Source organism: Engystomops pustulosus, chromosome 2, assembly GCF_040894005.1.
Source record: "Engystomops pustulosus chromosome 2, aEngPut4.maternal, whole genome shotgun sequence".
In the NCBI taxonomy this organism is placed as follows: Eukaryota; Metazoa; Chordata; class Amphibia; order Anura; family Leptodactylidae; genus Engystomops; species Engystomops pustulosus.
In genome coordinates, this window is record NC_092412.1 from 41,104,278 (window position 1) to 41,119,717 (window position 15,440).

The 15,440-nt window shown below is 41.2% G+C and overlaps 1 protein-coding gene across 3 annotated transcripts in view; it reads left to right on the top strand.

Moving 5' to 3' along the window:
• MTUS2 (microtubule associated scaffold protein 2) overlaps positions 1–15,440 on the top strand; it is a 366,148-nt gene that overhangs the window by 136,457 nt on the left and 214,251 nt on the right. For all 3 annotated transcript variants that reach the window (XM_072134356.1, XM_072134358.1, XM_072134357.1), the window contains exon 3: positions 8,410–8,650. In XM_072134356.1, coding sequence (XP_071990457.1) covers positions 8,410–8,650 — 241 coding nt within the window. The remainder of the gene's footprint in view (positions 1–8,409; positions 8,651–15,440) is intronic.

The following is a 15,440-nucleotide window of genomic DNA, read 5'->3' on the forward strand; positions in this document are numbered from 1 at the left end:
AAAGGCATTGTCATGGAAGTATAATTGGTAGCCAACCCAATCAATCATGGACCATAAAGACCAATCCATGGCTCTGTGCTCTGTGACTCCACACCCTGAGGAGCATTTATTATATTAGGCACAGGGTGGCGCTAGAACCGTTCTATATTTTTCAATTGGATGTAAGTTTGTGGCGCACGGGATTGATGAATTGGCGCATGGACTGAAAGGTTTAGAACTCCCTGGACCAGCTTTCAGCTGGGCTATTTTTGCGCCACAAAAAGCGCCAAAAAACATGTTGGAAAAATAGAAGCGTCAGAAAACTGGTGGATTCACAAGCGGGGTAAAAATTTTGTGTCCAAAAATACAAAAAGTCGAGAGTGTCAGAAAACACCAATATTATGGCGCTGACACTTCATAAATTCAGATGCACGTGGCGCAGGGAGGAAAACAAAAAAACACTGCCAGTTTTCCATTTGAAAGGCCATAATAAATGCCTCCCTTGTGTTTATGATGAATCGAATAAGTGATTGGTGTGTGGCTGGGTGTCGGCGCAAGCAAATAGACAAACAATTATAATTCCGGAATATTTCCTCTACCCTTTCTTGTCTTGTGCTTGACCCCAGATCAATGGTTCATTACCATCCAAATCTTTAATAACTGTAATTAGCTTTGCATTGGGTGACCATTACATAACCAGAGCGGATTTGTAATATATGGGAAAATATTTCCATTAAAAAGAGACCTATGAGAGAACTATGAGTATATACAGTATTTTAGGGAATTTTATTATTGTTTTTTTAATTTTTTTTAATTAAACATGAATAAAATTCATTGGAATATCCCTTTAATGCCTTGTGAAATGACCTGTCATCCTTTATTATAATGTTCATTACAGAATTCTTCTGCTGGCGAGGTGCCATAGCTGAACATTGCTGGAATCTTAATTGCAATGTTATTTTTACCCCGGTAATCTGGGAAATGGCGACATAATAAATAAGGCTCCTGAAATAAATGAATGCGGGTGAGCAGGAAGCCCCCACAGATTATTTGCCCCTAAATTTAGCCTTAGGCGATGTGTTTGTGGTGTTCTCTGAGCAGTTTTGTACAGCCTGGAAAGCAGACAGCTTGATCTGTCATTTCTATTGTCTATTTGCCTTCTGGCACATGAAGAAACGACTTACTCCCGGTGACTACACATGACACCAGTGAAACATATTCGGCACATGTTTCTGTCCTTATAAACAATCAGGAGGTATCTGGATATTGCACAAGACAGAATTCAAAGGGGGAACCACCCTGACAGTTTATCGTCTGTGCAAAACAAGGGATTTTTCTGACATATAAATATTTAAGAAACATCTTTTTATACCCTATTGGATAATCTAGAGAGATTTAAGGGATTATCAATAATCAATATCTGATCTGTAGAGATGCAATATTCAAGACCCCCAGTGATCACCCTTCAGGAACCAGAATCTACACAGATTCTAGTTCCGGAGGCTACACCGGGATTGTACCAGGTTGAATTGTGTTCTTCTACCCACAGGACTGGGAATAACAATCTGACCGGTTGATAGGTCTCCCACCAATCACCAGAATGGGGGCCTCATTTGCACTAGTTAATGGAAAGGCAGGTTGTCCATGTGTTCTGTGGTTCCATTTAATACTACAAGAGTATGAGATATTGCTGAGTGCATCATTGGCCTATCTCATGCACTCTTATAGATAGTGCATGGGAATAGTTGAGACACCTGAGCAGTTTCCATATTATTGAAAGGAGTTGCAGGACACATGCTAGACCTGTCGCTCCATCGATTAGTCAATTAATTATTTTGATCTTTGGGGGTCCCAGTAGCTGGACTTCCACCATTTATATTGTTCTTGCCTATCCTGTGAAAAGTGGACAATTTTTAATTGAAGGCCTACCCTCCTTAGCAAACTATAGAAAACCCTATATAGCTCCATACACCAAATCCAAAACCCCCTATCATCCTACGCCATGTCATCCATGCACCAAATTATCCCCCCCCCCATTTTCTATCCTCTCCCAGCCCTGTTGGGCATGTCCACACTCCACCTAGCTTTCAGCCGTGGTCCATGCTCTCAATTTATTTGTTGGCTGTAAAAGTGCCACATTTGTACCGAATCTATGAACCAACATATAGGGGGAGATGCATTAACGCACTTGCACCACAATTCTGGTGGTTTTGCAGCAGAAAACCAGTGTGAAAAGCCTTATACCACATTTATCAAGGCTTTTGAGACCGGTTTTTAGCCATTTTCCGACTGGTCTGACTGAGAGGGTGTGGCCTTTGGGAAAGGGTCTAAAAGGGGGCGTGGCCTATTTTAATGTTCTGTGCACCAAAAATTGTGGCGCAGAGTTTAGACCACTTTAAAGTAGGTCTAAACTGGAAACCGGCAGTCCTATCCTGCACCAGATTCATTAACACACTGATAAATATGGCGCAGAAAATGACTAGGGTTTTTCTCCACTAAACTGACGGAACATGAGACACATTGATAAATCCCCCCCATAGATTTTCCGTACCCTATGTCCCTCTTCATCCTGTTCCCATCACCCCACGCTGCCCCCTGTCCCCAACAATCCAATATTCTTTAAATTCTTGTATTTGGTCCTGACAAAAAATCTTCATTGAATTGATTTACTCATCATGTAGTGTGAACGAGCAACTCCTGGTGAGTGATACCTCAAAAAAGTGATGGACCTTTGGCCCTCAGGACCTGTCATCTATGGAAACTGACCATTCCTGTTCCTTCAACTACGACACAAGAAAAATTCCAGAAAAAGTCAGAAAGAATCCCCTATGTGACCATATGTGTTGTATGATAATTGGATTTTTTTTTAGATTTAGGTTGGGGGGGAATTGGGGGTTGTTCCTAGAACAATTTCTTGTCATTATGTGCCAGAAGGCAAAGAAACAATAAGATGGCGGCTCAAGCTGTTCCCCATCCCGGTTATACACAACACTCGCACCTAAGGCTAAATAAAGGGACGAATAATCAGTAGGATTTTTTCTCTGCACCTGACTTCATTTATCTCTGTGACATTGTGTATTAAGTCGCTGTTCTGAGCCATTTCCCTTCATCACCTCAGTAAAGATAACATCGCTGAAAGCAATGATCAGCGATGGCAGCGATCCAGATGAGGTTTCCTATATTATATTACAAGAGATCATTTCATGGCGCGTTAACTTCTTATGAATACACTAATCTCATGGGTTGCTATCGACAACAAATTTGTTTACATTTGGCAATGAGATTTATTTGATGGTGCAGAATCTAAACAGTTGTCCATAGCAACCAATCACAGAGCAGCTTTAAATTTCTAAAGAGGACTTTAAGAAATGAAAGCTGTGCTGTGATTGGTTGCTGTAGAAAGAGAATTTCAAATATCTTCCCTGTGGTGGATGTTCACATGAGTGAAAAATATAGAGCAGATTGTAAGAGATATTCAGCCACTTTTTGGGTTCTTTCAGCAACCTTTTCAGATGCATAAACAACTTTGTATCCAAGCAAATGTCACAACGAATGGTCAAAGGCATGACTGGGCCCAGGTGCGTAATAGGTTGTAATGGTGTCCTGGGGCAAAACAGTGATGTCACAGTAAAGAATAATACACACAGTGATGTCACAGTACAGGGATAATACACACAGTGATGTCACAGTACAGGGATAATACACACAGTGATGTCACAGTACAGGGATAATACACACAGTGATGTCACAGTACAGAGATAATACACACAGTGATGTCACAGTACAGGGATAATATACACAGTGATATCACAGTACAGAGATAATGTACACAGTGATGTCACAGTAGTACAGAGATAATACACTGAATGATGTCACAGTTCAGGGATAATACACACAGTGATGTCACAGTACAAGGATAATACACACAGTGATGTCACAGTACAGGGATAATACACACAGTGATGTCACAGTACAGAGGTAATACACAGTGATGTCACAGTACATGGATAATACACACAGTGATGTCACAGTACAGAGGTAATACACAGTGATGTCACAGTACATGGATAATACACACAGTGATGTCACAGTACATGGATAATACACAGTGATGTCACAGTACATGGATAATACACAGTGATGTCACAGTACATGGATAATACACAGTGATGTCACAGTAAAGGGACAATACACACAGTGATGTCACAGTTCAGGAATAATACAGACAGTGATATCACAGTACAGAGAGATTAAGATCAGTGTAAAATGATATTCTACTTAAGATTGTTACAGTGCAGAAATTATACTAAAAGTCACAGCAGATGTCACACCCCGGGGATAATCCACACCATGAAAATGCAAAAATAATGCAAAAAAAAAAACAAATGCTCCAGGGAAGGGATAATTGATGCACATGCTAACCTTCCACTTTCATCACTAATGTATGCCTATATCTGAATTGATATGGGCCCCACAGCATCTGCTCTGCATACTAACCTGGTACTTACCGCCATAACTGGTGTGTACCTGACAACGGTCTCAGATTGGTCAGGACAATTGGTCAGTCTCCAAGTCGCAAATTCAAATATGCCAAAATAAAGAGCCCCCATTTGGTTTACAGTTAGATTAGGCAATCTGATTTCGGGGTGGGACCTAAAGGGGTCTTCCAATAATATGCATTTATCCTTGTCCACAGACGAGTTTGTTCTAACATTCATCCCTTTTTTTATGATTTCCTAGGTTAGGGGAACATATGATGCCCATTTTGCTGCCAGTTTTCAGACTCCCTATGATCAGACAATTGTCCCCTAGCTAGTGGATAGGGTAAACATGGAGAGTAAAATAAAGCACATGGTTCCTATTCTACCAACTATTAAGTTGCTTTCTAACTATTAGTTGCCCCAACTATCATGTGCCATTTACATTACTGGTCTATTCTTCTGTGGTAATTGCCCTAAGACCCGCCCAGGCTGAAGGCCTCAATAGTGACCTCCTATATCTACATAAGAACTGCAAATAGTAAGCAGGTATGAAGGCTGAAGGCCTCAATAGTGACCTCCTATATCTACATAAGAACTGCAAATAGTAAGCAGGTATGAAGGCTGAAGGCCTCAATAGTGACCTCCTATATCTACATAAGAACTGCAAATAGTAAGCAGGTATGAAGGCTGAAGGCCTCAATAGTGACCTCCTATATCTACATAAGAACTGCAAATAGTAAGCAGGTATATTTAGGCATTTCACACATCTCTAATAGGAATAATAGAGGAAGAAACCAATGCAAATGCTCATGGAAATAGATGTATTTACTCACTGCAACATGTCAGGAGAAGTGACGGGTCCTCTTTCTATCTACTGTACATGGCATGTGAATATTACCCCCCTTAGATCATATGTGCTCTCCTGCTGCTATGAATTCTATGGAGGACACAATGCAATTCCTCAATTCAAATACCTTCAGACAACCTCAGATGTTCCCTGAATAAAGACAATTGTTCTCTTTCTTTGCATAATGTGTTCCTGTTATTGCTAACCTACAGCTTTTTGTGATAATGGATGAGATAGATTTTGCATACTCAGATGGTGATGTTGGCCTCTTTCCAACTGCTTCACTGAATAGTCCATATTTCTGCAGAATACGAGGTACTGGGCATTGTCAGTATTCACATTATATACAAGAATATGCAAGGAGAACGCCTACACAGGGCTAGAGATTGTACTTCCTTTGTCGCTATTCTCGTACTTAGAGAAGTTGTGCTCTATATTTGTTATTTATGTGCATTTCCAATATTTACATAAAAAAACGAATTTCCTGTTTCTGCTAAAAATTTCAGGCAAAAAAGCCCTGCATGCAGGATTTCTTCATCTAGTAAAATGTGGACACTTCAATATAAACCTTGCAGACCCAATTGTTCTCCATTGCACAATAGAAAAGGATAGGAAATAGGAATTTAACATGCCGCGGCATGAGAGGAGTTGAGCCTTTTGCCTCAGCAGCAACACCGGCAGAAAGATGGGGGGAAGAATCAGGCACCCAATCACTTGCTATAAAGTAGGACCTGACACCTAAAAATAGTGGGGGTTATTTATTATGGCCTTGCAAATGGAAAACCAGTCAGTGTTTTTTATCTTTCCTTTCTGCGAATATTGGTGTTTTCCGACATTCTCGACTTGTTCTATTTTTGGCCGCATAATTTTGGCGGCGCTTGTGAATCCATCAGTTTTCTGGCACTTCAATTCTTACAAAATTGTGTTTGGTGCAATATGCTGTATAAAAAGAGAGTAGCTAAAAGCTGATCTAAACCTTATAGCCCGTGTGCCAATTCATTAATCCCTTGCACCACAAACTTACATCGCACTGAGAAATATAGCACGGTTCCAGCGCCGCCTGCGGCAAATTTAATAAATGCCCCTCAGTGTCTCTTCATACACAATGGGGGTCATTTACTAAGGGCCCGATTCGCGTTTTCCCGACGTGTTACCCGAATATTTCCGATTTGCGCCGATTGTACCTGAATTGCCTTGGGATTTTGGCACACGCAATCGGATTGTGGCGCATCGGCGCCGGCATGCGCACGATGCAAATCAGGGGGCGTGGCCGAGCGAAAACCCGACGGATTCGGAAAAGTCGCCACATTTAAAAAAAAATTGTGTTGCGAAAATTTCACTCACCTTCATCCAGGATAGGCCGGTGTATTTCGAGGCATTCCAGCAGACTTCAGCACAGCAGCGCCACCTGGTGGACAGCGGAGGAACTACCATCATAAATCCCGGCCGGACCCGAATCCAGCGCAGAGAACGCGCCGCTGGATCGCGAATGGGCCGGGTAAGTAAATCTGCCCCAATGAGCCACATTTATCAAAGCGTTTGCCGCAGTTTTCTGTCTGACTTTGCACTGCCGAGAACGTGCAAACTGCTTGCACGTGTATTTATAAAGTGTCTGCGCTACTTGTCCCGGCTGCTCTGTGTTCCAAAAAGACAGAAAAAATGTGCACCTACAAATGCTTGGTTGGAGTTTGCGACACATTTGTTACTGACATGCGCCACAGCAGCATGAACGAAGTGCACCCAAAAAAAAATGGTGCCCACTTCCCGAGCAGTGCAAGGGGCGCCAGATTCATGAAGATCGTGCACATCCCATAGGCAAACTGCACATAGTACAGACTGCACTAGTTTTGATGTATGTGGTCCAATGTGGGTACGGGTGTGAGACACTGGGGCACATTTACTTACCAGGTCCTGTCGCGATCCCCAATCCGGACTGTCCGACGAGGATGAAGTCTGACGCGATTCAGCAAGATTGTGTGCCTGATATCCTGCATGTGTCGCTTCCCCGCTGAGGTCCGCCGGAGTTCTCCATCTTCCCAGTGTATGTGAATTTTAAATCCCGCGCTTAGTCCAAATCAGTCAGGTTGTCCGACGGCCACGCCCCCCGATTAGTGTCGCATGAAATCCGGTGTGATTGCGCCAAAATCCAGTCACATGCGCCAAAAACCCCTGTTTCCTTTTCTTTCTGCGAATATTGGTGTTTTCCGACATTCTCGACACAAATCGGCGGCACAAATCGGAAATAGTCGGGAAACCCGAGGGAAATGCAGTGTGCGGACCCTTAGTAAATGTGCCCCACTGTATGGAGAAATCACGTACTAACAAAAACCCGATATATTACTTATGTACTGGGTGGAGGGGGCGCTGTTCTATTGGTAGCCTCAGGCAGCAGAGACTTTAGCTTCATCCCTGCTTGGTATGTAAAAATTTCCATAAAATTTGGCTTTTTGTTTGACGTGGCGTGGAGCAGGGCCAGCAGGGGACGACTGTGGCTGACATATTTACTGTAGTCTCCTTTGGAAAACCAATGGTAACTACATCTGAGACCTCTACCAGGTCCAACCTGGCAGCCACGCACGCCTCTGGTTTTACTAAGAGAACAGAGCCTCTTAGTATATGCGGCATGCAGTACATACTCCTTTACGTTTTTTGAGAGTAAAGAAATCAAAAGCAAAAAAAATGTTAAATAATAGAAAGTTACTTAACAGTTAGTATTCTTTTTTTTTTTTACTCCTTTACTACAAACAGTACTGGAGTAAAATATTCTGTGTAAAATATGTATCAAGCTGAGAAAATCCATGGAAACCCATCTTTTCCAACTGCTGTGACCATTCCCTTGTAAATAATATACCGCAGTCTGTTTATTTTATTTGCAGCTTCTGTCAGGTAAAAATTCCCAGTGTCAAGTTCACGCTCTAGCTGCTTAAGAGGTCTTATAGCGAAATAAATAATGTCTAATCCCTAAAAGAAATGTGATGAAATCTCCCCAGCGGTCTCTGTCACCTGGTGTGTTGTGCTTTACTTCAAGGACAAATGAAATGTAATATTCTTTCAAGTCCACTTTGGATACAATAAATCGTATTCTGTGCTTCTCGTCTATAGACAGGTGAAAGGCAGAGAAAAGACGACTTCTGTCCCTCGACATTTGGCCATTATGAAGTCCCACCAAGCTTCTACAGATCCACCATGATCCTGAGACCGCAGCTCGGATTGGGTGCAGTCTCCAGATTGCCATCCGCAAAGAGCAGAATATTGATTGCAAGTCAACGAGCGTCAAGCACCTCCATACCTCAACAAGAGCTGGTGACCGCGGTGGGAGCACTTAACAACTCAGAAACATCCGGTACATTTCTATTATTCATAACATAAGCTCAATGTTAATTCAATATATTTTAAGAAATGCAAGAATCACACTGACTCACTAGTACAACCTAATGTAGAAAGTTCCCATGTAAGTCAATATCCATACTTTTCTATGTATGAAAGCATGAGATTGTCCTAAGTGCATAAAAAGGAAAGCAGGAACAAAAATGGTGTAAGGTACCCTGAAAATCTTCTCTAACCCTCTAAACTAAAATTTCACGGATCAATGGCTAACCCATGCCAAAGTTTATGAAAAGCCCTAATTGCTCCTGGGCATCAACTCCAGTGTTTACCAAGGAACCATCTAGGTCAGCGATGGCAAACCTTTTAGAGACCGAGTGCCCAAACTACAACCAAGACCCACTTATTTATAGCAAAGTGCCAACATAGAAATTTAATTTGTGATTTATACTCCCTGCTCTGTCACAGCTTTCATTCATACCAGCACCCTGAGGACACTAATAAAGCAGAAAATAGAAGAAATTTGGATGATCATTGTAGTTTCCCTTCAAGGTCCCATAAACAGGAAGAATTATCAGGGCCGGAGCAGGAGCTACAATGATAATCCAGAGCTGTCCACACATTCTCACTCCCTCCAGTAGTTCCTGGTAGAACTGTCACTTTAAAATAGCTCTGTGCACAGCAAGTCCTGGGCTGTCTGGGACTGCAGGAAGATACCTGGAGTCCTCTCTGATGATGGCCTGGGTGCCCACAGAAAGGGCTCCGAGTGCCACCTCTGGCACCCGTGCCATAGGTTAGCCATCACTGATCTAGGTGCACCATCCTCCGAACAGGAGGGCCAAAGGTTGTAGGGGGGTCAGGTATCTAATATCCATATACAACCAATCAAAACTGACCATAAGCAGAACACAAAGATAAAGGCAAAAATCTAATAAAAAAGGATTTGCACAGCTGGAACAGAGGGATAAAAATCCATTATAAATACTAGCCAGAACACAAAAAAGACTAAATTAGGATTGCTAATACAACTATAAATAAAACCATTGATTGAATAAATGCCAGATTTTTCTTAAACAATACATTTTAAAGGGGTTGTCCACTTTTAGCAAATAATTGATATGGTTTGTGTAATGAAAAATTATACAGTTTTTCAATATACTTTCTGTATCATTTCATCATGGTTTTCTAGATCTCTGCTTGCTGTCCTGCTATAGAAAGCTTCTATGTTTCCTTCCAGTGGATAGAAATCGGTCCATGGTCATGTGATGTCACACAGGTGCACAGTTTGGCTCTGATTACTCTGTGATAGCCGTGCACCTGTGTCATCTGTGAACAAGCCGGCTCTAATAGCCGGATCTTTCATGCGAATGAGAGAAGTCAGCTCCCTGCAGTGAGCCAATGGCCCCTGATCGGGTAACCATTCCCCTTTAACTCAATAAAATCAGGTTTAAAGTGGTGTGGAGAGGGGTGACTAACTGGTCTGAGGCTCCCACTTATACATTTAATACAGTGCAGTTCAAGAGCCAGCTCCTTTTAGTGAGCAGAGCCTAATGATCCAGCTCACTATAAAGAGTCAGACTTCCCATCACTACTGTGTGACATCACATAACCATGGACAGATTTCTATCCAGAAGTAAACATAGAAGCTTCCTATAGCAAGTTGAGATTTAGAAAACATAAGGAATTCATACATATTGCAATATGTCTAAGGATATTACTAATAAGAGATGAGATATAGAATTATAGCCGCTGTTTGAGGGTACAGACACTCATGGATGGAGAGCAGATTTGCATTAAAGAGATAGGAGTGGAGACTTTTTGGCAATGCTTCATGGGAAAAGTTTGAATATTAACACTAGTGCCACCTATTGTCTACAATTTTCTTCCACTTGTCAATGAACTACTTTGCACATTGCCGGTAAGACTTTGTACACAGCTGAGTGTCCTTAATGGGAAGCAGTAACTCCAACCATACAAAAAGGAGCACTGCTCCAACAACTGCCATTGTTGGGATAGTTCACCAGAGCTCCCAGGGATGCTTATAGTTGGCCCAGTGGAAAAAAATATTTGGAGATGACTTTGGAACAAATAATTTGTCACTAGATTCAATGGGCCACATTTATCAGGGCTTGTACTCCCGGGAAGCAGGGACACCATCATACAATGGCGCACTTAGAGACAGCATATTCTTCACGTGTCCTGATAATTTAAAGGAATTGTCCAAGGATACTTTAGAGACACTTGGCATTTTTAATTTTTTTTCAAGAACAGAACCACACTAGTCCATGGGTGTTGTTTTTTATTGCAGCTCATTTCTGATGAGCTTTTATATCACCTTCAATCTGTGGTTCATAAAAAAATATTTTCGAAACGTTGTATGTACCTTAAAATAATTCTAATGAAAATGACATCTCGCCCCCACAAAACACAAGCCCTCACAACTTGGCTCTCTTTCCTTGAGATTTAGTTAACATAACATTAAGCTGGTACAGGGTTTAATCATATTCCCTACATTTCAACTATTGACCTCTATCAGCCTTGGGGCTGGCTCATACTAGGAATTAACATAGATCCAGCCACATGTCAGACTACATTGTGAATTTTAGTTTTTACCAATAATTCTTTTTTAAACATGTGTTCATGTGAGGTGACAAGGACTTTCTCAGGGTGCAGCTACCCTTCTGGGTATAACTCCTGAGAAAGTTTAGGTGCATTGTACATGGTCATCATCCTCCTATAACTAGGGACCAAGGTATAACAAAGGAGCATTGTGGCTTTCTGCAGGTTTTGGGAAGAGGAAACCAACGACCCCTGACCTTCTGTCTCATGGGGCAAGGAGGGATGCATGGGGTACCCATTTCTGTTCACAGATGGACAGATAAAAAGGGAGCCCAAAATGGCGTAATAGTTGTATAACACCTTATGGCTCTTTTTTGTTTGCCACTTTAAGATGAAGTGTTCTGGTAAAAGTGATTGGGGGACATCAGCCTTCTCCATTCGATTAGGGAATATCTTTAAAAAATCCTGTATAATCCTGTAAAATATAGCATTTTTTGCCATTGCAAAAATGTTATTTCCTGCATAAGTGACATTTATAATTGGCAATAATGCAGCGATTTCTCAGTGACTGCCCTGGAGATGGACACAGGGATAAAATGATTATTACTAATATGATGGAGAACATCCAGCCATATTGTGTTCAGTATTAAGCAATGTTTATCCTCGGAGTACAGAGACAGGTATAATTGTGTTATTAGTATTCGCCGGCATTTATCGCTCCCAGACTTGTTTAGGTCCAATTGCTTTTTGTCGCATAATGTTAATTTGCTGAGCCATTAGGTATCAGACGATATTCTACCCCCCTGTAGACTTCATACCAGCATATCAGTTCTTGAGATAGGGGATATGATTGGTCATTTTATGGACTGTTTGTTTTATTTTGTCCATTCTACTGGGCAAATGATATTGTATATGCTGAAAGACTCAGACCATATATGATAAAAGGGGTTTCCAGGGATAATAATCAATGGCTTATCCACTGGATGGGCTCTCAATAGCTGATTGATTTAGGTTCTGCCGCACCGATGAATTCTGTGACCCCTCAAAACCACAGGTCAAGAACCTGGACGTAGTTGGCACCATGTCACTTGTAGATGCCATAAGCTGCATTAGGCTAAATGCTCAAGACCATGTGCTTCATACGGGCTGCAAACCAAGGGTTATTTGCGACCCAATGGAGATGAGAGGAGTGAATGCTCCTCACTCCTCCCATCTCCATGGAAGACTAGCGGCTGCACTGTGATTCGGGGTAAGAAAAGGACCTGCTCTATAATCTGTGGTGCGGCCACACAGCACTGTCATGGAGCGGTGAGTCCATGGCGGCCGTGAGTTGCTCACAGTTTGCACAGCCATATACGGTCATCTGCATGAGGCCTTAATGTCAATGTGAGCCTCAGAAATAGTTATAGCTTTCAGTCGCTACACAGAGCATGGAGCAAACTGCTTCCGACTTGGTGCCCCCTCATTATGCTGGGATGAACCGTTCACACGGCACCAGTTGTTCGGTTGCCATTGATCAGATTGATAAATCATCCGTTAAAATATTCTATAAATAAAATAATACAACAAATAATGTAAATAAATACATTTTAGCTTTTTTGGTAGTTTCATGGAATTCAAAATGGTAACTGCCCATAACCTACTCTACCCAAAGCCACCTACACGAAGGTCCAAGTATGCAACTGAACAGGGTAAGGAATTGGTCTTGAATTTGATCTGTTTACGACACTACAATAGAAGGACATTTCATTGAGAAAGATATAAAGATATGCATATTAGCTCTCCTCCAGAAGACAGACAACTGTCTCCCTAAATTTACTTTTTAGTACCTTCACTGTACCCTGAAATAATAAAGAGTAAGGAAAAATAAGTTGATATATTACCCAAGATATACCTGTCTATTGACTTGTTCACCAGAAGTAATGATGCTTAAAGTGTACCCTCTTTCTATACAGAAACACAGTGGGGGTTATTTATCATTGCTTTTGCTGGGCGTTTTTTGGGGGCGTAAAATAGTCACATTGAGGTTTTCACTGCTTAAAATTTGAACAGGACTATTTCCATCACTTCAATATTTTAGCTTAGTAAACCTAGTACAACCTCTAGTACAACGCCGTTCAAAGCCAAATTCATGACTTGGGACGTTGCATAAAAAGTTGCATAGTCACTCCAGTCCCATAGTCACTCCAGTTCTGGTGTATGTGCTGTGACTTTTTATACATTTTGCAACTTTTTTGTGATTTTTAAAAATAGAAACTCCCAGACAACAAATAGACAATAAGAACATTTATTAAAGGGGCAAATGAATGTGAGGGACAGCAGAGTTTCAAAGACAGATATAGAACTGTCCGAAAGAGACGTCTAATGATAAATTGCCCATAGTATGATTTGTTTCAGTAAGAAAACATTATTTTGTGAATAATAAACTAAATAAAAGTCAGTGTTAAGTGGATCAGTCTTCTGTTGGACTTTGGGGGCCAATTTTTATGAGCATCGGCCAACTGCAGTATCCATCAGTAGAACAGTAGACCCCCCCTCCCCCTATGCCCTTTTTTCATACTAGTGACCTAACCCCAAAATAGGTAACCATTATCTAATTATTGGAAGTGCAACACCAACACCAATTCTTCATTCTGGTAGCTAGAGGGGCATTTATTATTTTTGGCGCAGGGTGGTGCTATAACCCTTCTATATTTTTCAGTGGGATATATATACGTTTATGGTTTTAGTTTTAAGTTTAAGACTGAAAGGTTTAGGGCTCCCTGGACTTGCTTTTAGCTGGGCTATTTTTGCACCACAAAAAGTGCAAAAAATGTTTGTGAAAAATAGAAGCACCAGAAATCTGGTGGATTCACAAACAGCTCCAAAATTTTGCGCCCAAAAATAGAACAAGTCGTGGGTGTCGGAAACCACCAATATTATGGTGCCGACATAATAAATAATAAATTAAGTTAATACATTAAGGCGCAGAGAGGGGAAAAAGAACACCGCCAGTTTTCCGTTTGAAAGGCCATAACAAATGCCCCCTCTGTCTCTGTATTGTGGCTCATCCAGGGAATTACAGCTTCTCTTCCTGTGTTTTTAGGCATTTTTTATGAAAGTCAAATATAAAGACTGACAAATGAAGCAGATTCTGTATGATCCACAGTCATTTTTCATTTTGCAGGGAAGTTGCTTTACATTTTGTAATATAAATATTAATTGTATGTTTTTCCAATTGCAGTAGTTTCTTGTCTTTAATCTTCAATATGTTCATGCTAAACATTATTGAGCTAGGTTTCAAAGCAAAATAGTTCAATCCCTTTAAATCAAGGGACATTTTCATATCTACTACTGTATAGCGTCATTGCTTTGTTCTGTAAATGTATTATATGGGCTTTGATGGAATGGGATTCTACACTGCAAACTCCTTTCTACTTGGCATGAGCCAAGGGGGCGGGTGGGAAGGGGGGTGCATCCTAAAAAAGGCACTTTTAATGCAGTTCTTTGTTAGGTATAAATAGCATGCTCACTTTATTCTACCAGTTTATTTTTTAAAACGTATACTAATGAATGAGGGCTTGTTATTTGGAAAGGGTTACATTTATTACTAGGACAAAATAAAGGTTATTTATTGCATATTTAAAATAATTTTATAATCCGGTTGGTCTTCTGATCAGTCAATCACTAAGATCAATTAAGGTTGCCTTGGATTTAACAAAACAATAGCCACAAGAGTAATTTGCCCCAGAAATGCGCCACATTTATTAAAGGTTTTAGACCATTTTCAGGCAGTTTTTCATCTTGTCCAAAAAAGGAGCGTGGCCCCTTGGAAGGGGTCCTTGGCATAGCCCAAATGCCAGGAAATTCAGTTTGACCACCAGAAAATTCTAACACTGGCACTTTATTAAATCTCCGCCATTGTTTCATGATCTTCTCAGTTGCACAAGAACTACTCCTGAGCAGTCACCACCACAACAAGTATATATTCACAAAGTATGCAAAGTATTGTAAGGATTCAGGGGTAGTGGACACTCTTTTTACTTGTGTATGCTGTTGAACCGATGGACTTCGAATTACTTCTCCGTGCACTGGGAAACCAAGAGCTTTGTGGGTGAGCTGGAAGCTATTTGTTTTTAGTGGACCCCCTGTACCACCATGGGCGATGACATAAGCCAACACCTGGGAGAAGAGTCTAAGTGGTACCCGGTTTTCACCAGAGCCCGACGCAAAGCAGGTTGGACTTGTCATGGCGTGGTACCACCAGGTCG